The sequence below is a fragment of the Camellia sinensis genome, unplaced genomic scaffold, assembly GCF_055761805.1.
Source record: "Camellia sinensis isolate YWXY unplaced genomic scaffold, ASM5576180v1 Unanchor2, whole genome shotgun sequence".
Classification (NCBI taxonomy): domain Eukaryota; kingdom Viridiplantae; phylum Streptophyta; class Magnoliopsida; order Ericales; family Theaceae; genus Camellia; species Camellia sinensis.
The window spans coordinates 19,546,076-19,571,188 of NW_028129079.1; the positions used below are offsets into that span (position 1 = coordinate 19,546,076).

The 25,113-nt window shown below is 35.2% G+C and overlaps 2 protein-coding genes and 1 pseudogene across 3 annotated transcripts; 2 read left to right on the forward strand and 1 right to left on the reverse strand.

Moving 5' to 3' along the window:
• Positions 1-6,656: 6,656 nt before the first annotated feature.
• Positions 6,657-7,124, reverse strand: LOC145815469 (pollen receptor-like kinase 6 pseudogene; annotated as a pseudogene).
• Positions 7,125-8,968: 1,844 nt separating this feature from the next.
• On the forward strand, positions 8,969-13,867 carry LOC145815416 (UDP-rhamnose/UDP-galactose transporter 2-like). 2 transcript variants are annotated; one of them, XM_082912069.1, is made up of 5 exons: positions 8,969-9,503; positions 11,392-11,576; positions 11,661-11,861; positions 13,035-13,196; positions 13,309-13,867. In XM_082912069.1, exons 1-5 carry the CDS (start codon positions 9,374-9,376, stop codon positions 13,663-13,665), a joined length of 1,035 nt encoding a protein of 344 aa, XP_082768195.1. In that variant the 5' UTR covers positions 8,969-9,373; the 3' UTR covers positions 13,666-13,867. The 2 variants fall into 2 exon arrangements, with proteins under 2 accessions (XP_082768195.1, XP_082768196.1); XM_082912070.1 differs by having other exon boundaries at positions 8,985-9,503; positions 11,533-11,576.
• A 3,382-nt stretch (positions 13,868-17,249) lies between these two features.
• Positions 17,250-19,882, forward strand: LOC114275753 (uncharacterized). Its single transcript, XM_082912216.1, has 3 exons — positions 17,250-18,308; positions 18,463-19,620; positions 19,706-19,882. The coding sequence occupies exons 1-3, from the start codon at positions 17,250-17,252 to the stop codon at positions 19,880-19,882; spliced, it is 2,394 nt and encodes a 797-aa protein (XP_082768342.1).
• Positions 19,883-25,113: the final 5,231 nt, after the last annotated feature.

The following is a 25,113-nucleotide window of genomic DNA, read 5'->3' on the forward strand; positions in this document are numbered from 1 at the left end:
GGCTCGTGGATATTGAAAAGAATTCACTCTCTACGTTTTGTTCTCACCAAGAAAACGTGTTATTGTCAGCTGGTTGGCGAAATAATATTACGAGTGTTAGACAAAAGTTTGAGGTGGTGTGGTTGAGTTCCGTACTGTTTTATGCAAATATGCTATTAAGGTTAGTTTTCAGTTTACGTATGTTAAAAATAACAAGCTGAGGGTTACGGTAGAATGTGCATATAAGGAATCAAGGAGATGTATGTGGCGTGTACATGCTTCAGTTGAAAAAACAAATGGGTTCTTTTACATAAGAACTTTGAACAATGAACATACATGTGGTGTGGCGGTTCGTACTAGTAAACATGGTAGGATGTCTTCCAGCTTAGTTTCTGGGCTGATACTTGAAAAGGTAAGTGCAAAACCTTTAACTCGTCCAGTGGATGTTGTTAAAGAAATGAAAAACAAGTATGGGGTCTCAATCAATTATAACTGTGGTTGGTTAGGGGTTGAAAAAGTAAAATATAGTACATATGGGGATTCTTGTTTGTCATTCGATCAATTACGATGGTATTTTGATGAGGCATTGAAGAATAATCCAAGTAGTCGTTTTGAGTTAGATTTTGAAGATAACAAGCGTTTTAAAATAGTGTTTGTGACTTTTCATGCATGCATTGTTGGTTTCAAATATTGTCAGTCATTGTTGTTTCTTGATGGAACATTTTTGAAACGATGATACAAAAGAGTTATGCTTGCTGCGATAGGGAAAAATGGGGATGAAGGTAATTGTAAATATATCTAATTTTCTCTAAGTATGCGAATTTTCTATACATGCAAGAATTTAGTGAATTTTCTATTTTTGTGGTTATGCTTTGTGATTTTTCTCTGACACTTTGAATTTTCTCTGGAGGTGGGCCACTAAGTGAATTTTCTCTAGATTTAGTCAATGCGTGAATTTTCTCTGGATATGCCACTCTATGAATTTTCTTTGGAGTTGGTGACTAAGTGATTTTTCTCTAGATGTTGCTACTGTGTAAATTTTCAGTAAATTTTCTCTAGATGTTGTCACTGTGTGAATTTTCTCTAGATTTGGTCACTAAGTAAATTTTCTCTAGATGTTGCCACTATATGAATTTTCTCTAGATGTTGCCACTGTATGAATTTTCTCTGGATTTGGCCACTATGTGAAGTTTCTTTGGATTTTGACAGTGTCAAATTTCTCTGGTTGTTTATTGTTCTAATTTTCTTTGCATGTGTATATCTAATATGTTTGTTCCTATTTGTTTTGTAAGTTTTTTTCCTATAGCTTTTGTTGTTGTTGATGCTAAGAATAAGACAATTGGTGTTTGTTCCTTGAACATTTATGTGAATTATTGGGATCGGAGAGGGTGATCAGTTTCATTTCAGATAGACATTGTGGTATTGTGGAAGGAATTGCTAGGTTTTTCCCTAATTGCTATCATGGATTTTGTCTTGAACATCTAAAGAGAAATTTGAGGGATAGGTTATCATGTGGAAACACAAATTTGGTTAGGGAGACGATTGTGTCTAAGTTTTCAGAATGTGCATATGCGCCAACAAAGACATCATTCCATTTCAAGTTAAATGAATTAAAAAGTGAGAGATGAGACATTGTGAGTGTTTTCTTGGGAAGTTTACCATATGAAAATTGGAGTGATGCATGTTTTGAGGAGAAACGTTATGGTGAAATATATTCAAATGTTACTGAGTCATTCAATTCATGGATATGAGAAGCTCGGCACTTGCCAATAACAAATTTGGTGGACATGATATGGTTGCAAATCATGAATATGAGGTCTAATAGGAGGATGCTTTCTAGTAAATGGAATAAAGTTCTCCATCCTCGTATGGATAGTGTGTTGGAGAAGGCTTTCTTGGATGGGAGGACATGGAATGTGAGTTTATCATCTGATAATGTGTTTGAAGTGAATTGTTTTCCTTCGATTATGGTTGATCTTGGGTTGAGAACTTGTTCATGTTGAAAATGGGAAATAAATGGGTATCCACGTCAACATGTTGTTAGTGTAATTTTTAGGAGTGGAAAGAATTTGAATTCATTTGTTGAACCATTTTTTCATCCTGATATGTATGGTCAAGCATACTCGTTTTCGATTGGCCTAGTTCCAACTATTGAAAAACCTATGTGTAACATTGATGATGCTATGATTTTACCTCCATTGAGTAAGAGACCAACTGGGAGGCCAAAGATAAATAGAATTGCTTCTACTGGAGAGTTTAAAAGGGTGATGAAGTGTAGTCGATGTGAGAGTATTGATCGCTATAATAAGAGGACATGCAAGGAACTTTTGTGTAGCTTTCTTTTCGTGCTCCTTTCTGATACGATGGCCTTACAGTTCAGACTCCCGTGGTTTTGAATCTAATTTCACAAGTGCAATGTGAAATATATAAACACAAATGAGTCCAAATTCGGCAATTCTTTTGAAAAATTGATTTTGAATCAAAAATGTCAAAAATGGACTGCATTGCCAGATTTCAGAGTCGTCACCTAAATATTTTTGAAAAATTTAGGAAATCCGTGGCTCATGCCAAATGTCACTTATCCATCATCACCAAAATGCCTTGGCTTGGGAACTTAGGTATGAGAGGGGTAGGTCATGAATTGAGCAACGCACTCACCTAATCAAAGATCGACCTCTACTAATCATGATGTGATTCTTATTTACATTATATGCTCTTGTTCCGATTATTAGGCTATCTTTGCTAAGTGATGCACACAAGTATAGACTAATTTATAAAAATTGGAACACTTTGATTTCATGTATGTTTTGAAAAGCGTTTTGAATATGTACCACTTAAAAAAGTGATCTCATATGTACATTCATCATTCAAGCAATTAGCCTTTATTCACAAGCATCCAAACAGGTATATCAATTAAGTACCTAGCCTCATGGTATTTATGCTTGATATGGCAACAATCACATGCATGCAATATGCTAAAGTAATAAATGCTCACCTAATACTCCAAGGCAAGCCAAAGAAGATAAAATAATTAGTACTAGCATGGCATGTGGATTAATTTGATAGCACGCAGTTAAGCACATATTCAAATGAAGAATGTGAAATAACCACAAAGTTAGAATGATCATAAGTGAGTAAATAAAATGGAGAAAAAAAATAGGGATTGGAAAACATACACGCATTATTACATATTTGCCCTCATACAAGAGGGTCTGAATAAATGTCCTAGCTAATTACCGAATTAATTAACTATTACAATACCAAAATGAATTAACTACACTAGCTAATTATTACAAATTAGAATTCAACTAACTAATTAGTTACAATACGGAATTAATTAACTAGGTAATTGATTATTACAAGTTCACTACTTTAAGTACAACATAATACTATTAAACATAATTTTAACAGGCCCCGAGAAACGAGGGATGGCTTATACATGAATGCGAATTTTTACCCGAAAATGCCTCTGTTCTGCTGCCATAATAGTTCTATTGTACAGTTAGAACATTGAACTGTTTTTACCCCAGCCTCTACTTTGTTCTGCCATGAGAATGGCATTGCTGGCCTAAAATTAGGTGGCCGGCCGGCCACTAGTTTTGGGTTCTCCCCTGCAACAATAGAAAAGAAACAGAACACAAACAAAGTATTTTCAAGAGATGTTTGTCCACCATGCCTCTCATTATCATTAAATAGATCAAATGAGAGATAGGCTTGATTCGTAAGCCATCAATCGACGTAAATTCATTGCGTGATGACTTATGAATCAAGGGACAAAATCTCAATAAATGACAATGAAAGACCCACAAACCTCCTCTCTATCATGAAATTGATCAAGGGAAGTGCTAGACCTTAAATCTTAAGCCATTATCATCACTAAAGAATATGAAATGGTTCAAGACTCAACGGGTTCAACTAACGTCTGATTGAACCCCAAACTTGATTTTATTATCTTATTCCATTTTAGCCCAATTTTCTGGTCTCTTTTAATTACCTTTCCATTCTTTAGTCATTTTAGTCCAAGAATGATAGTTAAGTCCAAGGGTGAGACACAAGTATAAGGTAACAATGATTGCTACATCTTTGAAGTCAGTTGGTTGTTTGCCTTTCATTGCTTTGACCAAGGCATTCTTAAGAACAGGACCAATGAGCCTTATGTCCTTTGAGAATCTTCGCCTTAGGAATACAGTATTTGGCTTTTTTGAGTATCTTAATGACAAGGCTCATTTACCACCTTGCAAACCAAAAATCAAGGTCATGTCATTGGTTGTAAAGGTCAAGTTCTTTTTACCAACTATGAATGCTTTCATTTTTTCATTGTAACGTTGGATTATTACAACTACATCATCATCAAATTTCCTATACTTCCTTGGATCCATCCTTCCAGCGATTGAAGCTTGGATCAAATACTAGAATGGAGTCTTTTGAAGCTCTTCAAGTTGGTTTGAATTGAATTTAAGTGTTTGAAAAAATGAGACAACAGATGAGAGGTTGGATTGGTATTGAATGCTGTAATGAGCTCTCTTTCTTTGGAGTTTAACAAGTTTTTCCCTCTTGAGCTTGAGTCTTTTGAAGTTGGGATATTCATCTTGATACTTGTTGCTTCAACACCTTGGACTTCTATTTTTTGGCGAGGAGTTTATGGTGTTTTGCTGATTTTTTATCTAAGATCATAAGACTCAGAGAGTTTCTATTTCTTTCGTGGTGTTTCTGGTGTTTTCCTGCTTTTACGTTTCATTATTTTTAGATAATGAAAACATAAAGGTGTCAACATTAAATTCCAGAGAAAATTAAACATGTCAGAGAAAATTACACATAAGGAAGAAAACTAAAGTGGACAGAGAAAATTAGACACTGAAAATTAAATGTCAAAGTACTAATAAACATGGCAAGCTAGAGAAAATTTTCATTCCACAATTAGCAAGATAAAAAAAAACAAAAACAAAAACAAAAAACAAAGCAATGTAAACATGCCACAGAAACTTATAGAACAGAGAAACCAAGAATTGAACAATTAAACATACCAAAGAAAATTTCAAAAAAGAAACATAAATCTAGCAGACATAACCAGAGAAATTTATAGACACAACCAGAAAAAATTAAACATAACAGACATACACAAGGGAGAAAAGTGTTTTGAAATACATGCAGCCACAGTTAATTTCCATTCCCAGAGAAAATAAACAAAGCAGCATAAACATGACAGAGAAATTTTGAATAATTACTAAAAATTACATATAGATATAAAATATAGCTAGAGAAAATTCAAGGAAGAAACATAAATCTAGCAAGCACAGAAAATGAAAACGACAGAGAAAATTAAACATGGCAAGCGAAAGAAAATTTTCATTCCATAATATAAAAATGCCAAAGAAATTTACAGAAACAACCAGAGAAAATTAAACATGACAAACACACACAAGGGAGAAAAGTGATGTGGCCAGAGAAAATTATAAATGCTAAAGAAACATAGACACGGACAAAAAAGTAAAATTACATATAGATGTAAAATATAATTAGAGAAAATTAAAAAAAGAAATATAAATTTAGCAAGCACAAAAAATGAAAATGCCTGAAAAAATTACACATTCCAGAGAAAATTAAAATGCCAGAGAAATTTATAGATCAGAGAAATTTGAATGAATTGAATTTGAAAATTACACAAAGAAATACAAAAAAATTAACCATGCCAAAAAAATGAGGGAATAAACAAAAACAAATGGGGAATAAACATGCTAGAGAAAATTCAAAGAAGAAACATAGATCAAGTAAATGCTACAAAAATTCTGAAACTAGAGAAATTTACAGACAAAATCACACAATAATCTTCAAGAATAAGTTCAAAACGCAGAGAAATAACATTTTTCAAATTCATGTAGCTTTTATTACGAAATTGAAACCCTAATTAATGGAAGGCTAATATAAAATGCAATTATATGTGTTTCCAGAAAAAAACTCGTTGGATTCTAGAAAAACTTACCAGAGTGAGTATGAAACCCTAATTACGAACTGATATGCCCTGAGATGAAGATACACTGTGATGAAAATGAACTGAGATAACGATAAACAGTGAAAACGGGTCAGAGAAATTTGTAAGGAATGAATGAAAAAGATTTTCGTAGAAGATAATGAAACCCTCATGTCGATAGTGAAGATGATTCGAAAACCCTAATCTACTCTTCTCTTGCTCGTGACAATGGTTGGATGTGAATTTTGAAGCTAATCAGTCGTCAGAATGTAGTTCAAGTTCCCTGTTGATTATGAAGGATATTTTGATCTAAGAAGTAAATAAAAAGCGTGGGTAATTAGTTGAGGGACCTGAGACATCATTTTCTTTTTTATGTGTCCTTTATTCTCTAAATTACTATTATTAGGGACCTTAAAAAAAATTCTCCATTAACAATCTCATAGGTTCCACATAAACGTGTTTGTTTACGAATTAGTCTCAAGGGGCATGGGATTATAGCTGAAAATATCACTAAATTTCCACTTTATAAAAAGGGAAAATTAGTCTAGGGTCCCTCCCCCACTTTTCGTAATGGAAGAGATCCACAAAATTATTTTTTGATGTCTAAGGTCACTAAACATATATCAGAGAAATTTGACTCTTTGCCCACAATTCCTCTCTCTCTCTCTCTCTCCTACAACCAAATGAACTAAAGCTTCAAGATCTTCCCCTACCCCCAAATCCCACCCCTTCGCCAATATCCTCCTCCCAGTCTCCGTTGATCAAGATTGCTTTCTGTACAAGCAGCGGCAACCTGGATGAGTTTTTCCATCTCAGCAAGAGAAGTCGTAGCGGCGCTCGCAATCTTTGGATCAATCAACTCGGTCTCTCTTTTCTCGGAAACCGTTGACTGGACCCACTGCACAACATCGGTGCCACCTTTTTGGTTGTTGAGGTACTGAGAAGGGAATTTTCCGGTAAGGATTTCAAGGATTATGATTCCGAGGCAGTAAACATCACTTTTTCGGGTGACTTGTTGGTATAGAATGGCTTCTGGGGATTTATAAGCAAACATCGCTTGTACAGCTTGAGTGCTGTTGATTAGGGGATAGAAAGCATAGTCGGAGAGAAGTGGCTCATATACTGGAAGGATCAGAGGCAGATATGGCACATGGGACTGAGGAATTAGGCAAGACATTCACTCTTTGGCATTTGGTTTGGAGAAGACATTCTTTTTTGGGATGGATTTGGGTTGCTACGTACTTTCACTTTCTTTGCTACATCGACATGCCTGGGTTGAATTTATCTGGAGCAGAATTGCTCTGGAGAAAAATCCCGAAGTGCAAAGAAAATTGGTCAAAACACAAAGAATCCAGAGAAATTCAAAATTTCTCTGGAGAGAAATTTTGAAGTCTAGAGAAATTTGGTTAAAACACAAAGAATTTAGAATTTCTCTGGAGAGAAATTCTGAATGAAAATTTATCTAGAGAGAAATTTCTCTGGTGAGTGGAACGCAGTGAACCTCGCAGCTTTGATATTTCTCAAGTGACGGTGGGTCAGCAAAGCATCAATGATCCAATTTTACTTACCATTTGTCATCATATTTGGTCTGGGAATCACTTTCGGAGGATGGACTTTCATAACGTTCTTGGCCTTCTTCACCTTCCTTTTAGTAGGTTGGTTTCTTCTTGGTACTTACTTCTTCAGGAATTTGATCCAGTTGTAGCTTTATGGTGTGTACCAACTTTAGTTTAACAATTGCTTGTGGATTTCATGTATGATGTACCTAAAATCAAAATATTCTGATTTGTACCATTTTGGGAATTGGATGAGACATTTTCAAAACATAGAAAATCAAAAAAATTGAACAAACCAGAGAAATTTCAAATTTCTCAGGGTTGAAATTTCTCTAGATAGAAATTTCTCTGGATAGATTTTCTCTAGACTAGAATTCCTCTGGATCAAATTGAGAAATTTTAGACATTATGAAAATATTAGATGTCATTTATACTATAAAATCTTAATACCAGGGATCCTAAAAAAAAAATCTCTCATAAAAATTACAAAATTATATTTTATATATTGTGAATTTTAGCATAAATTTATAAATTTTATTTTAACTAATTAATAGACAGACAAACAAACAAACACATTTATTTTACAACTCTAAATTAATATTATTATACTAATAATTTTCTCTCTCAAGGTATTAATAATATCATTCCATCCAACGTAATTTTATGAAAAAAAACGTGAACCTTCCGTTTATTGCGGGGCTGACACTATGACAGATAGAGTTAACTTTAAAAAAAGGTCTTAACCTTTTGAAATCATACGTTATTAACTTGTACGTTTATAAATCTTTTTTGTTGTGGATTATAAGAGTTATGTATATTTTAAAATGAATGAATACACCGTAAGGAGGCCAGTGTTGTAGATTTATGCAGCCCAATCGGTGCCGGAAAGTCCGAGTCACTGCGTACCGTGAAGCGGAGTTAAATAAAGATGTTTTTGAAAAAATAGTTTAAAATTATTTTTTAAAGTTTTTTTTATTATTCTATGTAAAAAATAATATAACTCAAAATATATTAAAAATTAACTTTTACCTTTTAATTCATATTCTCAAATGACCCCGAAGTAACAAAACTCAGAGAACATAATACTAATCACATTGTTTAGTTTTAATTTCTTGAATTCAATTTTTTTAAAATTGATTTTTAATTTTTAGTCAATTTTTTTAAAAATATTTTAAATAATTTTTTTTTTACTTTTTAGAAACACTTAATATAAATATAATTAAAAATATAATATTTATAAAAAAAAAATTTAAAATTTTACTAAATACTAAAAATATAAAAATTCAGTATATTTTTATATTTTTGTATATTTATTAAGTTTTTTAAATATTTTTTTTACAAATATTTTGCAGTACATCTAAGTTAAGTGTATTGAAAAAGTAAAAAAATTGATTAAAATATTATAAAAATTTATGAAAAATAAAAAATTTAATTTAAAAAAAAAATGGAATCAAAGAAGTGAATCAGTCTTCAAAGAATTATTTTGGTATTATCTTAAAAAAAATATTTTGGTCAGCTTGGGGGTGGGAAAGGAAAGAGATCGGAAGGAGGAAGGCTAACTAACGTAAAGGTGAGAAAGGAAATGTCCATATCATATGGAAACATGAAGAGAGAGCAAGGAAGGGAATGAGACCCGCCCACCCACCACCCTATAAGAGAGAGAGAGAGAGAGAGAGAGAGAGAGAAAGAGACACACACACACACCAATTAAGTGACGTTCTTTTTGGGCTTTGCTTCAACCCGGCGCTGGTGATCTCTCTGCTTGTTCATATCGATCGATCTTTCTCCATTTGGCGGTTGGTTGGTTGGTTTAGTCCTAAAATCAAAATCAAAATCAAATCAAAGCTTGAAAGTAAAAAATAAAAAAATAATGGAGAGGGAGAAAAGTTCGTCAGCTGTATCTGATGTGGGCGCCTGGGCCATGAATGTTATCAGCTCCGTTGGCATTATAATGGCAAACAAGCAGCTCATGTCCCCTAGCGGCTACGGATTCAGCTTTGGTCAGTTTCTCTTTCTTTTTTTCTTTGTCTGCATCTCAGATCTGAGATCTCATCTCTCTCTGTCAAAACCTAAACCAAAACCACTCCTCTTCCGTCCTTGGGGGGATTTTTCCCTTCCATTTTCATTTTTGTTTTATTGTTGCTTATTGATTGAAATATTGACCTGATTGTTAATATCTGCGACAGATTCTTATTTATCAACAAGTATGAACTTCATATTACCTGTTAATCACCTCCACTTGCTACATTTTTATATCTGCGAATTTGCCGATTCCAATTTGAATGTTTGAACATTTAAATATTCTGTCTGCTTTTGGATGTGTGTGTTCTCCCTCTTGTTGTACTATTCTATATCTATGTGCATACAGAAACAAATAAATTCTAAATTAGACATAATTTGACGAAGCTGTAAGTCTCAAACAGAAACAATGACAAGATTGATATATACTAGCAGGAACCTAACATATTCGAAAATGAGATGATATCTTCAACGAAAGGTACTTTTCTTTTTCTTTTTCTTTTTTTTAATTTAGCAAATTACTCAGAAAGGGCTAAGACAGCAGCAATGTCTCAAATTTCAGCTACAATACATAATACCAGAGGCATGTTAGTTGTGCTAGTCTCTGATTTGATGGATCTCAAATGTCTTAAGCCTTTTCCATCTTGTTGTAAGTTGGTATTGTCTAAGTGTTGTGTAATTAGCAATATGCACCAGAGGCAATGCAATAAGCTAATCAATTTATTAATTTTTTTTTAACATTCTTCTCTTGAAGGAGGAGTTAACACCTTTGAACTACTTTAAAATGTCCTTTAACAAGACAAGTGTGGGTAGGTTTAAAAAGGATTTAAATTGTGAGAACTTCAATTATAACAGAAGCCTTTAGATTTCATTATAATATTTTCACTAAAGAAGGATAAGCAGGAGATAATTTCAATAGATCTACTTCTAATCTGCATGAATAGTGCTTGGACCTTTCTGTTTTTCATAATGTTCCAATTTTTTGTGGTAAATTGGTTGAAATTTTGCTCAAGAAGGTGAATTTTATAAGTAGCTGCATTGACACCAGGAAAATTCAACTAAGTTGTTGCATTGACTAATAGATGAGGGTGGGGAAAACTAAGTAAAATTTGTCATCTTTTGTGCTTGCAAGAGAAACGGTGGCATTACAAGAAGGATGTTGAGCTAAAAAGCATGGACACAGACACGTGACATGACACGGATACAACACGCCGACACGCTAATTTTCAAAAAATGCAGGACATGACACGTGGAGGACACACATGAAATATATAATTTTATATATTTGTTATATGTTTTATATATATGAATATATCATTCAAAGATAATAAAAAATGTAATGTGATACTAATTTATATAAATTTATATGGTTTTTGTTTTATTATTGTGTCTTAAGTTGTTTTGTTCAAACTTATAATTAATTTCACATGTGTTTAATTGATAGGTACGTGTGTTTAAGTAATAGACACGTGTGTCCTCTAAGTGTTCAAAGAGTGTTCGGGTCCTTAAAAAAATTTAAAAAATAGGATACATTTTGAAGAGTGTCAGACACATGTCCTAGGAGTGTCCAAAGAATGTCGGTGTCCGACACGGACACGACACAGATACGTCACTTTCTTAGAAGCATCCATGCTTCTTAGATGCTGAGATAGTGGTGAACAATAAATTCATGACAGGAAATTATGCATACATATTATTTCTTATAGGTTTTGTGATGGCAAATGATCATTGAATGCATGCGTGTTACTCTTTCACATCTTATGATATGAACTACGAAGTTTAACTGGTCTGTTGTTTTTCTGGCCTCAAAAAATATTTATTAAAAAAAAAAAAAAACTGTTCAAGTAATTTTTTTTACTGCTTTTCCAGCCACTACTTTAACTGGCTTCCACTTTTCTATGACGGCATTGGTTGGTTTGTTGTCAAATGCTACTGGTTATTCTCTGTCAAAACATGTTCCACTATGGGAGCTTCTCTGGTTCTCAGTTGTTGCCAACATGTCAATCACAGGGATGAACTTTAGCCTCATGCTGAACTCTGTAGGATTTTACCAGGTGCATAATATGTCAAGTCTTGCTGCTTGCTTGGTTTCATGTTGGTATTCCCACCCAAATATATCATTGTCTCTGTTGGTGCAGATTTCAAAGTTAAGCATGATTCCAGTGGTTTGCATAATGGAGTGGATTCTTCACAGCAAACACTATACAAGGGAAGTCAAGATGGCTGTGGCAGTGGTTGTTGTGGGGGTTGGTGTCTGCACAGTGACTGATGTAAATGTCAACACCAAAGGTTTCTTTTGTTCTGTTGTGGCAGTTTTGTCCACATCATTACAACAAATTGTGAGTATTATTCAAGGTTTGCCTTTTTTTTAATATTTAAAAGGAAAAATGACCCTTAAATAATACATCTAATGTAGAATGAACTATTATGGGCTTCTGTTTTTACTGTTGTTCAAACTGTGGAGAGAGAAACATTAGAGAGAGAGAGAGAGAGAGAAGAATGACAAATAATGGCTTACTCTACACATAGGTGTGTGCCCGTTAATTTGGATGGAAAATCTGATGGTCTGTTTTGGTCCACAAACTACAAGGGTCTATGTGCTTATTTTCAATTGACAGGATGGTCTGTACATGAGCCAAACCACAAGGGGGTAAAGTGAAATTTGCCCAAATTTTAAATATCCTTAGCCAGTTTGATGGATTGGCCGGCCTATGAGTCTTATTCTTCTGCCATCTAATGGCTTGTGATGTTGATTCTTCAGAAATTTACCAGAACTAGCGCACTCACAGCTCATTTGAGATTGTAGCTGTGAAAACTAATCAAGTGTTAGCCTTCAATCATTTCTGGACTCTATCCTTTAGGAACTATCCAATAAATAGTTTTCTTATTAGCCTATTGTTCAGCCCAAAAGAAGAAAGTCTTCCCACTTTCCTAGGTCGCAGCACCATATGAATCAATTTCTTAGCTTTTTTAGAAATCCTTCCTAGTCCACAACAATTCTGCCCCTAGGTTGGCTTGGAAGAAGCAATCCTTATTTACGTACAGATATGAGCGTTTTGGTTTCGATTGATCTTCCCCAAACCAAAATTTTGTTTTCATTTGCTCAAAGCTTACTAATTATGTTTTGACTTATCCTTCTTCAAACCCAAGGGCGAAGAACCTTTTTATGCGATTTGCTTATATGAATTGAGCAAATTCATACTAGTAATTCCCTGTTGTGTAGAGTGGAGAGGCTGAATGGAGACTCTCAGCAAGATTTTAGGACAGCCTGTATACCTAGTTTTGCAGGTACCCTGCTAATTTCTCACGGTTGCATGAGCATATTATGTCAAAAAAGCATGCTTAACAAAAACAAAAATGATCTCAAAAGCATGTGTTCATATTTGGCCTAGTTCCAATTTAGGTTGCTTGGAATAGATAAGGACTTAATCTATCATTCTTGATTGTTCTTTACAACAAAGTTTTTGATTATTATCTCTGATATTTATTGCATTATTGTTTTTGTGGAACAGTCAATTGGTTCCCTACAAAAGAAGTACTCAATAGGCTCTTTTGAATTGCTGAGCAAGACGGCTCCAATACAAGCACTCTCTCTTCTTCTCCTTGGTCCTTTCATTGATTACTACCTTACTGGCAAATTTATATCAAACTATCGCCTCTCCTCCAGTGCATTTGTAAGTAGTCTTCACTCGTTACTACCTTGTCATCAATTTATGTTGGCTTCTTGTGAGTTTATCAGACAGGTCATTGGTATATATAATGAATGGGTGATTAAAAAATGTGCAGTTCTTCATACTGCTCTCATGCTCTCTGGCAGTATTCTGCAATGTCAGCCAGTACCTCTGCATTGGACGCTTTTCAGCAGTTTCCTTCCAGGTGTTAGGCCACATGAAAACAGTTTGTGTCCTGTCATTAGGGTGGCTGCTCTTTGATTCAATAATTACATTAAAGAACATTCTTGGAATGGCCGTTGCAGTTGTTGGCATGATAATATACAGTTGGGCAGTAGAGGTTGAGAAGCAAGCTGATTCCAAGACCATGCCTGGTATGAAAAACAGCTTGTCAGAAGAGGATATTAAACTATTGAAAGCTGGACTAGAAGAAACTGCAGTCAAGGATGTTGAGCTTGGTGACTCCAAATGATAGGTTGACATTCCTTAAGCTGTAAACAGAAGAAATGCTTCACTTTCTTGCATCATCGTGTCAAATTCTTTTGGCTTTAATCTATGTTGTACGAAGCCATAAGATAGGTAGAGTGCATTATGTGACCAATATGTACACATTTGCCACAAAATGCATTCAATTCTAGACAAGCTCATCTATCGCAAATTTTTTTTTTTTCTCATCTTTTCTACTATTATGGTAGAGAGCGTTTGCTTGAGCAATGTTCTCCTAATTGATTGTTGTAAAATTTCTACCTAAATGGTTTTCAAACTCAAAAAGTGCGGAGTGTTAGATCATCTCCAGTCGTGTATCAAACTTATCATCAAATTTGAATTTGATGAAAAATGGTTGCTTTTTCAACTTCAACGGTTTCATCAAATTGGTATTAAATCAAGAATATCAAAAATGTTTTATCAAATAGAGGACGTCTGAGAGCTTTTAGTATTTTAGTGTTTGGTGCCATTGATTTTGTAGAATCGGACAATTAGGCGGACGTCCGGCGAGATGTTCCCCGGTCATCCGCTTTGTTGAAAACTTCCCACAGCAAAGTATACTCTCGGAATGGATTACTCTTGTCGGTCGATCGGTCAGACTTTCGCCTGGTCATCCTCCCGGTCAATCGGTGTGTTAATGATAGCCAAAAATGCTCCATTTGAATACTGGATATTAAATAAAATTTTTACTCAAATTTAATAAAATAAATAATACACCTTTAGAGATGTTTCTATATCCATGACTGATCTCATGTTTTGTGCATCAGCCTCTCATTGATTGATTCTAAGGGTTTGTTTGGGAAGTGGATTGACTTTTTGATTATTTTAGCCTGAGATTAAAAAATCTTGTGTTAGGAAGATTTTTTGACTTTTTAAACTTTTTATGAGAAAAATAGTGTAATGATTATGGATTAGATGTGATGTTTTATCTTATAAGATTAAAATATTTATTTTATCTTTTTATGACTAAAATAATCTCAAACTTAACCTAACCCTTCTTCCGAAAAGAAGCCTAAATCAATCAATTTTAGACCTATTACAGCATTGTCAATAGCGATATTAAAATTGACTGTGTTAGTGTATGCTAACCAGCAAAGCATTTGTTTAATTAATGCTCTAATGCACATGTCAGAGAAAAATTATAATTTGCTCCTAGGCAATTTTAAATGGTGTCCCAACTAAGCCCGTAAATGGATCGGATTCATCAAAGTCTGAATTCGATCTAATTAAGACAAACTCGAATCTGATTCGAATTCGTTTAGCTCATATCCGATTATAAATTACCTGAATCCAAATTTGATGCTTTCGGATATCCGATCCAATAATTCTATCCGATCTATTTATTTATTTATTGAGTTATAATTTTATATAATTTTTTTTTTCCATGTTGTGTTTTCTTCATTCAAATTGAGAATAATCAGATCGGACTTTTTGCATATTCGATCTATTTAATAAATGGATTCGGATTACCGAATTGAATTTTTTTGTAAATGAATTTGAATTTCTAATCAGATTCGGGATGAATTCGAATTAAATTCGATCCATTTACAGTCTTAGTCCCAACTTATATATTATTTGTCTAACAAGGTGGATCATATTATTTTTTTTGTCTCTTATATTATTGGCTAACAAGGTGGATCATTTTTTTGTCCCATTTGAGGAGACAAAAGGATATTTGTCTAAACATAAATGGTGTGGAACAATGTTCCAAAACCATCAAATAACTTCTTCATGTCAAAATTAGGGTTGTGCAAAATATTGCTCAATCTGCTAAAACTTTCCAAGCCGCCGCGATTCATATGGTAATTGCGAATTAAATTTTGAAATTTATAATCTGCCTTTAAATCTACTCTGCATTGCTATAGTTAATACGTATTTTTTTTAACATCTAATGAAATATCAGAGTAAAAATGAGTATGAAAAATATTTAAGATGTAAAATTTATTGTAAATTAATAATTATATATGAATAATATTATGTAAAATTAGTTTATATTATATATATTAAAAATATTATCTAATTAATGTTATATTTTAAGTAAATGATTGATAATTGTTTAAGAATATTTTTCAATCAATTAGTAAATTAAAACCATCTCAAACCACTTAAATTGTAATTTATTTTTTAATTCTTCATTCCTAATTTGATTTATATTTTTTTTAATAAAATAAGGAGCAAAATAATTTTTTTTTTTTACCAATGATAATATTTTAAAATAAACACAACTTTTGTAGATCCACTCACCAGTAATTGAATTTGACCTGTCAACTCTTCAAACAAAATACGGTACACGGTTACGATGGGATTAAATGAAAAGATTATTAATGTAGTAGTATTAGAAATGTAAAATAAAATATGTTTATTAAAGAATAGGGCGGTGATATTAGCTGTTCGAGATTAAATCTATATAATTATATAAAAACCTTTATTATATATATATATAAACAATTTGTTTGGTAAATAGAGGACAAAATAAACATTTTGCTTCAATCCAAGGGAATTGGATAGGAGTGATTCTACTTATACTACTAGTTTATCTCTTTACACTGAGAGGCTCTATCTACACACACCAAATTCCCTTTATACACACACTTAATGATATTTAATTTTGTTACAATTTTATCTCTAAGTGAAATTACTATTTTAGACATCATTGTTGATTCAAAACATCTCAATGCACACATCCATCTCCAGTTCACATCTGTTGCATCGTGGGTCCAAGTTTGTAACTTCATTGAGCTAGAAGTGAAAGCAGAGTATTCACTCATTCCTATCTTCTTCCAAGTTCGTAGCTTCTCAATGCACTCATTCATCAACCTTCCTCATTCGTAGGGAAAACATCATTGTTATGGAGAATTTACCTTCTGAAAATCAGCAAATAAGTGTTTATGAGAAACATAGCGAAGGAAATGTGAGTTTCTTCTTTCTTTCTTTTTTTTCCGACGTCGTTCGGATAACCAGAGTCGAATTGTATTGTTTGGTTCAGAAATCTACTACCGAAATAAGTGTTTAGTTTCGGAAGTTGTTGTCCGAACAAAATAATAAATTTCGGAAGTTGTTGTCTGAACAAAGTATTTAAATTCAGAAGTTGTTGTCCGAACAAAGTTAACTTTTACAACATTCAACTTCCGAAATTTGAAAATAAATTCGGCCAACTACTTCCGAATGAAGTAAAAAAAAAATTTCCCATTTTATATTCCAAATTTGCAAATTGCATACCAAATTTACAGTTTTGAATTGCAAATTAATCTTTATAATGCCATTAAAAATTTGTAATGTTATACAAAACATGTAGGAATATGTGTCAACTCAAGGAAGTCAGGTTTGCGTGGATTTTGTGTTGGATTACACTACTCAATTCACAACTGAACAGGTTCACTCTACGAAATTATAATGGTTATATTTCGAATTGCTCACCAAATGTAAATGTTTGATAATATTTATTTGACTTTGTAGGTATTCAAAAGTAAGGATGAATTGCTCAACTGGGTACGTGAAGTTGGAAAGAGAAATGGTTTGGTCATTGTAATCAAAATATCAAACTATGGTGGAGGAAAAAAAAGACCCAGGATGTATATTGCTTGTGAGAGGAGTGACCAATATAGAGCGACAAAGAAGTTAAAACATGATGGCAACAATACATCAAGAATAATCGGTACGAATAAGTGTGGTTGTCCTTTTGATACGAGGGCTCACAGGTTTACCACACATGATGAATGGACATTGACCGTAGTATGCGGATTGCATAATCATCCACCTGCGGAGCACCTTGAGGGACATTCATATGCGGGGAGGCTATCAAAGAACGAGAAAGCATTGTTAATGGATATGTCAAAGAGCATGGTTCGACCAAAAGAAATCCTAGTAACCTTGAAACAGCGAGATGCCCTCAATGTAAGCATACTTAAAACCATTTACAATGTACGCTATCGAAACAGGGTGGTACAGAGAGCTGGAAGATCACAGATGCAACACTTATTAGGTGAATTGGCCAAGTATAATTACATTGAGCGCCATCGGTCTGAAGAGTCCACGATGACTGTGACAGACTTGTTTTGGGCACATCCTACCAGTTTGGACTTATTTCGGTCTTTCCCACGTATATTAATTATGGATTGCACATATAAAATCAACAGATATCGTCTTCCTCTTCTTGAAATTGTGGGAGTGACATCAACTAAAATGACATTCTCTGTAGCTTTCGCATACTTACAGTATGAGAGGGTCGATAACTATGCGTGGGTGTTAACTATATTGCGTGATGTCATGGATGGTTTTGTTGTGCCAACAATTATTGTTACTGACAGAGAGCTAGCCTTGATTAACTCCATACAGAAGATATTCCTAAGTGGCAGACATTTATTATGTCGTTGGCATATCAGTAAGAATGTATTGACCAAATGCAAGAAAATATTTGAGACACAGCAAAAATGGGAGAAGTTCAACCATGAGTGGAACTCTTTAGTGTATTCATCTTTTGAAATTCAATGCAATGAGCGTCTTAAATCTTTACTTAAGGAATTCAGTAGTTATCTTGATGCAGTCAAGTACGTCATGGATACTTGGTTGGTTCCTTACAAGGACAAATTTGTGGCGGCATGGACAGACACGTGTATGCATTGTAGCAATGTTACAACGAACCGGTAAGATTACTTTTCTTCAATATGTTATTAATAAGTGCCATGTATTTGAGTTTAATTTGACTTTCATAGAATTGAACAAGGCTAAGAGTGCACATGCAAAACTTAAAAGACAATTGGGTTCATGTCAAGTCTCATTTCAGGCATCATTTGAGAAAATACACAGTCTGCTTGAGTTGCAACACACTGATATCAAGGCTTCATTTGAGAAAAGTCTAACGGTTGTGCAATATCAATTTAAACCTTCTCAGTTCAGGGAGCTACAGGGTAATGTGTCTATCTCTGTATTGGAGTATTTGCTTGTAGAGAGTAAGAGCGCCAATTCCATTGGTATTGATGTTGAAGCTTGTGGATGCGTCCTTCGCCACACTCATGGTTTACCTTGTGCCTATGAGATTGCTGACTACATCAGACAAGATCGTCCTATACCACTTGCTACCATACACTCACAGTGGAGGCAACTTCATATCTCCGTATACAACAAAGAAGACGAAACGGAGGTGACTTGTCATACAGAAGTAGAGTTGTTTGTGAACAAGTTTGATGAAAGTGATAGAACCATGCGGTTGGAGCTTTTGAAGAAGTTGAAAGAGATTGTATATCCGGGAAGCACTTTTCTTGTTGAGCTGGAGGTGAAGCCCAAAACACGTCCTCGGGATCATAAGAAGATCAATGTTTCTACCCGTCGTGACCCGTGTGCATTTGAGTTTGTGCAATCTGGACATGATTCCTTCTCACCTAGGGACACTCAAATCACTACATTAGCTTCTACTCTGCAAACCAAGAAGAAACGACCTGTTAAGGGAAAGGAGAAGGTGAATCCGAAAGGGAAGGTATATATTACTAGAACAGTGAAACCTGGTGCATATGTTGATGCTTTCCCTTCTGGGTTGAAACCATACATTAAGTTTGTCAATGATGTAGCTGCAGATGGGAATTGTGGTTTCAGGGCTATAGCTGCTTCAATTGGTCATACAGAAGATGATTGGGCTCAGGTTAGGCGTGATCTGTTGGGTGAGCTGCACACACACAAAGAGGAATACATTACACTTTATGGGTCCTATGAAAGGTTTGAAGAATTGACAAGCATATTGTCATACTTTGAAGACAATCCTGGATACTCACATTGGATGACTATGCCAGACATGGGGTATCTTGTTGCATCGTGCTACAATCTTGTGTTATACCACTTGTCATTACAGCAATGTCTCACCTTTTTACCTCTTAGAATAGTGCCAGTACCTCAACTTGATAGACGTGAGATTGCCATTGGGTTTGTCAACGGAAATCATTTCGTCCAGGTATAACAGAAACTTATAAATTGGGTTTGTGCATGTACAAGAAGTTGTGAGGTATGACCACTAACTCAATTGATATTTGGTGCAGGTTTTGCTGCAGCCAGGCCATCCAGTTCCTCCTATAGCCACTAATTGGCGAAAATACCGTCACCCTTGCGCTGTCGACTGGGATGATGCATATGTGCGTTGCATTCAACATTTCAAGGACATTATTCATGATAATGTAGCTACTCGAGAGACTTTTGATGTTGTTGATGTCGCATGACACATGTATGCATTTGACAATGTTAGAATTATGGAAGAAATTAATGGATGTGTTTTTTATGTTGATGTGTTATGTTTTCCAATCTGGATTGAATGTTATCGACCATTGTTACCATTCCATTGTAATAAGAAAATATCATTTACAAAATAAACGACCATTGTTACCATTCCATTCTAATAATAAAATGTCATTACAATGTCATTACAATACCATTGTTGTCATTCCATTCTAATAAGAAAATATTAACCATTGTTACCATTACAACAATATCATCTTACAAAAAATACCAAAAAAAATCCACCAACTAACAAATAACATGTCACGAATCAGCTGCATGCCTACGCCTAGGCCTACGACTGTATGTCAATGTCGAAGATGGAAAGCGACCTCCAGTATAACTAGGTCCAGCAGAACTAAGTTCAGCTTCGTCAATGTGCTGACCTTCAAGGACATGCATCATACTCTCGATAGCCTGGTAAAGTCGATAAGGATGTCGAATCCCCTCCTCATAACCAGCGTCAATAATAGGATGTGAAATCCGCAGTGCATGTGCAATACGCTACATTTGAAAAGAATATCACATTTTATGGAACATATCAGAAAATACAAAGCAAGTTACAAATGCATAAAAGAGGATAATATATTACATCAGCATGTTGACTGAAATCCTGATGGTCATGGACACGCGGTTCATCAGTGTGCTCAACATATAGGTGCGTGATATTCTTATACTAATCCATGTAACCTGATACACATTCCCACGGCTGACGAACTGGTGTGCTCCTCCGTTGCTCAGATAACACGTGGTTATCCCAAGCCTCCCAGATCCTATCCAAGTATCTATACATGACTGTATATCGTGCAGATATGTTGCCTCGAGCACCACGACTGGGAGCTAGCGATGCATCTGGGATGGTTTGAACCCTGCCAAACTGCCTCAGAACTCTATCTGGATGATAAGGTATGACAACGTCTAAGCACTTTAAGCATCCAGGGTAGAACGTAACTGGGTTACATGGATGCCGGTCTCTGCAGCTGTGGTATGGATCCCAAATAACCTGTAAACGTGAAGTGTTTTTGAATTAAAGTATATAAAGGGTAAAATAAATGGAAAGTGTTAAAATTATCTCAGGATGAGTAAACTTACATCAGTAGCTACCAAACTGTCAAGCTCGGCTCGAAAAGATTTCAAATGATCAATGGAGGAACCCGCCTCTCTCCTAGATGCCCAATGGTACACGTGTGGCATGTCTTCATTGTAGCCCATGTTCTGGTGAGGTCGGAATGCTCGGAAGTGCTCATAAATCCACGCCTCCAAACGAGTCATATAACCACCTATCTGTTTAACCCCGGACCGACTAGCATACCCCAACTGTCTGTATAAAAATGCTAATGCAGCAACACTCCAGGCGTAAGTATGAATGGATCCCAAATCCATCAATAAGCCAAGGTAAACAACAGAAACCCTGCCGCCACTCTTGTCATTGAAGAGTGTACATCCCAACAGAAACAACAAATAAGCTCTAGCAGCGCACTGTATAGCCTCCTCGGGGTCTGAATCTGTGACACCAGCAAACTGACTTCGCAACCACTCAAGCCTGACTGAATTGCCACCAGCAGAAGAAACCTCTTCATGTGCTGCACGTTCAGTAATCCCCAAGCCATAAACCAATAGTGTAACTCCATGATGATCTGTCACATCTAGTACGCTGACTGATTTGCCTACAATGGAAAGGCCAAGAATAGTGCCAACATCATCCAGGGTCAAGGTCATATCACCAATTGTCATGTGAAATGTGTTCGTCTCAGGTTGCCATCTCTCAACAAAATTGGAGATTAGAAGCTTGTTGACGAACTGATAAGTGCAACGAGCTAACTGTGACAGCCCAGACTGCTCAATAATGGCTTTGAATGTGGTGTTGTTGCCTACTGACCACCATGGCCATGCAAAGATCTTCGAAGAGTGATTATGACACTTTAGGGGCCCTCGTTCCTATAACACAAATAATATCTCATTAGAAACTATCATACAACACACATAGGAAAAAAAAAATTTCATATACAAATGAATTTCACTTCTACTCAGGAATGTTTACCTCTCTGTAATGACCCCAAAATGCGTATAAGAAATCATCTTTATTTACCTATGAGAGGATGTGTTTTAATTTAATTATATCTATTAGAATTGACGCATTATCTGTTGAGTTACGGACTTCAAATTGAAATTACCGACCTTTATGGGTTCAGAAATCAAAATTGAGTACTTGGGTATGTTAATGGGAATTTTTAGAACTATTGGGGAAAATTAATTGGAAATCTAATTTGTCTGATTCGTTAATGCACGTTTGGGTGGTTAACTTTGTACTGCAAATTGAAGACCCTAGAGACTTCAGAAACCAGAACAGGGGACATATTTATGATCAGCACAATTTTTAGAGTCACCTGGGAACTTTAATTGAAATTTTATTTTGCGCAATTCGTAAGGCCACGTTTGGTTCTCCCGATTGTGTTAAGCCTTGTGTGTGTGTTTATTTAGATATATAGATATGTTTGTGAGTGTTTGGCCTCATCTTTTGGAAGCCAAAATATCTAAAAGAGAGAGAGGAGAACCATGGGGGAGAAAAGAGAGGGGAGACCAAGAAGAGCTTAACAATCATGGTGGTTTGAAGGGAATTGAAGATAGAAAAGGGAGAACAACCATGGAAGCTTGGAGAAATCAAAGAGTGAACTAAGGTAAGATTAATTATCTTGAATCCTTATGTTTGAGACATCAATTTCATGAAATCATGATAATAAGGGAAGCTTTGAACCCATTTGAGTTAGGGTTTTATGTATATATATTGATTGAATCTTGATTTCCTTAGAATTTCTTGATTGAAGAAGTATAGGCATTATATTTGTTTATTTTGAGGTTATGATGGTTGATGGAGAATAATAATATGAAATTGGTCATGTATTAAAGGGTTTTGGGCTTTGATTTACATGTAATTAAGGTTTGATTTTAAAAATGAGAAGTCCCAAATTTTCAGCCATTTTCGGACTGCAAACTGTCCAGGCCGCACGTGTGGCACTGTTCCCCCGCACGTGCGGAGACAGCTCTGTCCAGCCAACTTTGAACAAGCATATCTTTTGTATCCGGACTCCGTTTTGAGTGATTCTTAAGCCTGAAATCAAGCCCCAGAAGTCTAGTTTCTAATGGCAGTGGTCTCACGCCCAAATTCTAAATACAGAAATAGTTATGCCCAAATTAGTGACGACTGTTCACTTTCTGTCAACCAGTTTTGTACCATTTCTTCACCTAAACCATTTCCGATCGATTTCTCCTGTTTTCTGAGACATGGATTATAAATTATTAAAGAATAATGAGTTTGGTACCACCATGGCTAATTGATTGAATGATCAAAGAGAATAAGTAAAGGATCGAGTATAATCTCATATAATGTGTTGTGCAATGTACTTGTAGGTCGAGACGAGGACATCATCCCAGTACTACCGGGAGCCGATCACTGTGAGTAATAGTACTACAAATGTACATTATTTACCGTTAAGAAATATTGTTAACAACATTCTATTCTCCGTGAGCTAATATGTTAACATGTGTGTTGATTGGGAATTGATGTGAACATTGAAAGAGTTAGCACACATCGGTATGACTCTGAACCTACTCCGTATTTTGGGTTATGGCTAATGATTATTGTCAATGTACCATCCTAAGAATTATCTATGATTCTGTATAAGAATTTCATACAAACTATTAACACTGTGAAGTTGGTTAATAGAAAAGAATTGCGTATCAACGACATTATTATGTAATTCATGTTATGATATGAATTGTTCTGGCCTGTTGATGTAATGGTACATTTACCTTTGGATTATTGGTAATGTTAAGGTTCTGTTAATTACGAAACAAGTATGTCTACTTACAAAGAACCATGAGGAAATCTAAGCGCATCATTGTACCATATGTTTTGTTTGCTATTGACAATTAATGTTACCATTCTGTTATCTGCTAGTTAGTGGCATTGAAACATGATAAGCAAATGGGATGTATATGCATTATGGAACGGTGGTATCTACGTATTTCTGAAAGTGTTCATGCTGTAAAATATGTTTACCTTTTGCTAACAATTATCGGTAACGTTCTGTTAAACTTATGTTATCTATGTTCATTCATGTGATTAATGGGAAGAATGTGTTTATCTATTTTAATCTGTTCTGATGTTTTTTGGTGTGGAACAAAGTGCTGTACGGAACTAAGTGCTATACCTTGGTGGGAGCCACCTCTAGAATCCGTACGAGCCACCTCTTGAGTCCATACATCTGTTATTTCTGTTATTTCTGGGCCGATGGCCGTTCTATTATTTCTGGGACGATGGCCGTTCTGTTATTTTTGTTATTTCTGGGCCAATGGCTATTCTGATATTTCTGGACCCATGGTCGTTCTGCATCTGTAGGCCTATGGCTGTTTTGTATATGCTGGGCTTAAAGCCACTTTGTCACGAAAATTGGACCTATGGTTGTTTTGGAAATAATTACGGAATGTAGTTAATCATATGTATCTGCAGTTATATGTTTTATTATTCATGTTAAACATTACATTATTTATGTACTATTATTCACTGAGTTCACTCATTCTGTATTTTGTCCATCTATTTCTGTAGGTAATCAACCGGGAGTTCAGTCCTAACCTTTAAGGCTCGTCTTTCTCTTGTCAACTTTGATGCGTCCAGGCACCTACCTGAAGCCGTGCATTTTGTAAAGTGTTGTTAGGTTATTGGCTTATGCTTTGGTTGTCTTTCATTAATATTTTCGTTACACACCCAATTGTGGGTCTAAGTATGAATGCATAAGTGTGTAACGGAAGTTCAGGTGTATGTTTCTATATATTATGTACCTAATGCAATGTGTGCGGTCCTGGCATGGTAGTGGTAGCTCAATGGATGATGTTTTTATGTTATTTTATAATGGTAATACTTCCGCTCAAGCCCCATATGTTATGTATAACAGGTTAAGTGTCCGTTTCTGAATAGGTCATGCCCAAAACTTTTAGGGGCGGGTTTGGGGTGTGACACTCCCCGTGCCAAACAGCTGCAGCGACATGACTATTGAAACTCCGCAGTATTGATGGATCAGTCGATCCACCTGGAAAAGCATGAGTAAGGTTCTCTTCCTAGACAGGAGGAGAATCAGGTAAAGAGGCATCCTCCACAGCATTGTCAGGCATATCATAA

What these genes read in the sequence shown, in the direction of transcription:
- LOC145815416 (XM_082912069.1), top strand. Translation starts at nt 9,374, where the DNA reads ATGGAGAGGGAGAAAAGTTCGTCAGCTGTATCTGATGTGGGCGCCTGG. An exon ending in CCACATCATTACAACAAATT is followed by an intron (nt 11,862 to 13,034) that starts GTGAGTATTATT and finishes TTTGTGGAACAG; the next exon opens with TCAATTGGTTCCCTACAAAA. An exon ending in GCCTCTCCTCCAGTGCATTT is followed by an intron (nt 13,197 to 13,308) that starts GTAAGTAGTCTT and finishes AAAAATGTGCAG; the next exon opens with TTCTTCATACTGCTCTCATG.
- LOC114275753 (XM_082912216.1), top strand. Translation starts at nt 17,250, where the DNA reads ATGTATATTGCTTGTGAGAGGAGTGACCAATATAGAGCGACAAAGAAG. An exon ending in CGTGTATGCATTGTAGCAAT is followed by an intron (nt 18,309 to 18,462) that starts GTTACAACGAAC and finishes GTCTCATTTCAG; the next exon opens with GCATCATTTGAGAAAATACA. An exon ending in ACGGAAATCATTTCGTCCAG is followed by an intron (nt 19,621 to 19,705) that starts GTATAACAGAAA and finishes TATTTGGTGCAG; the next exon opens with GTTTTGCTGCAGCCAGGCCA.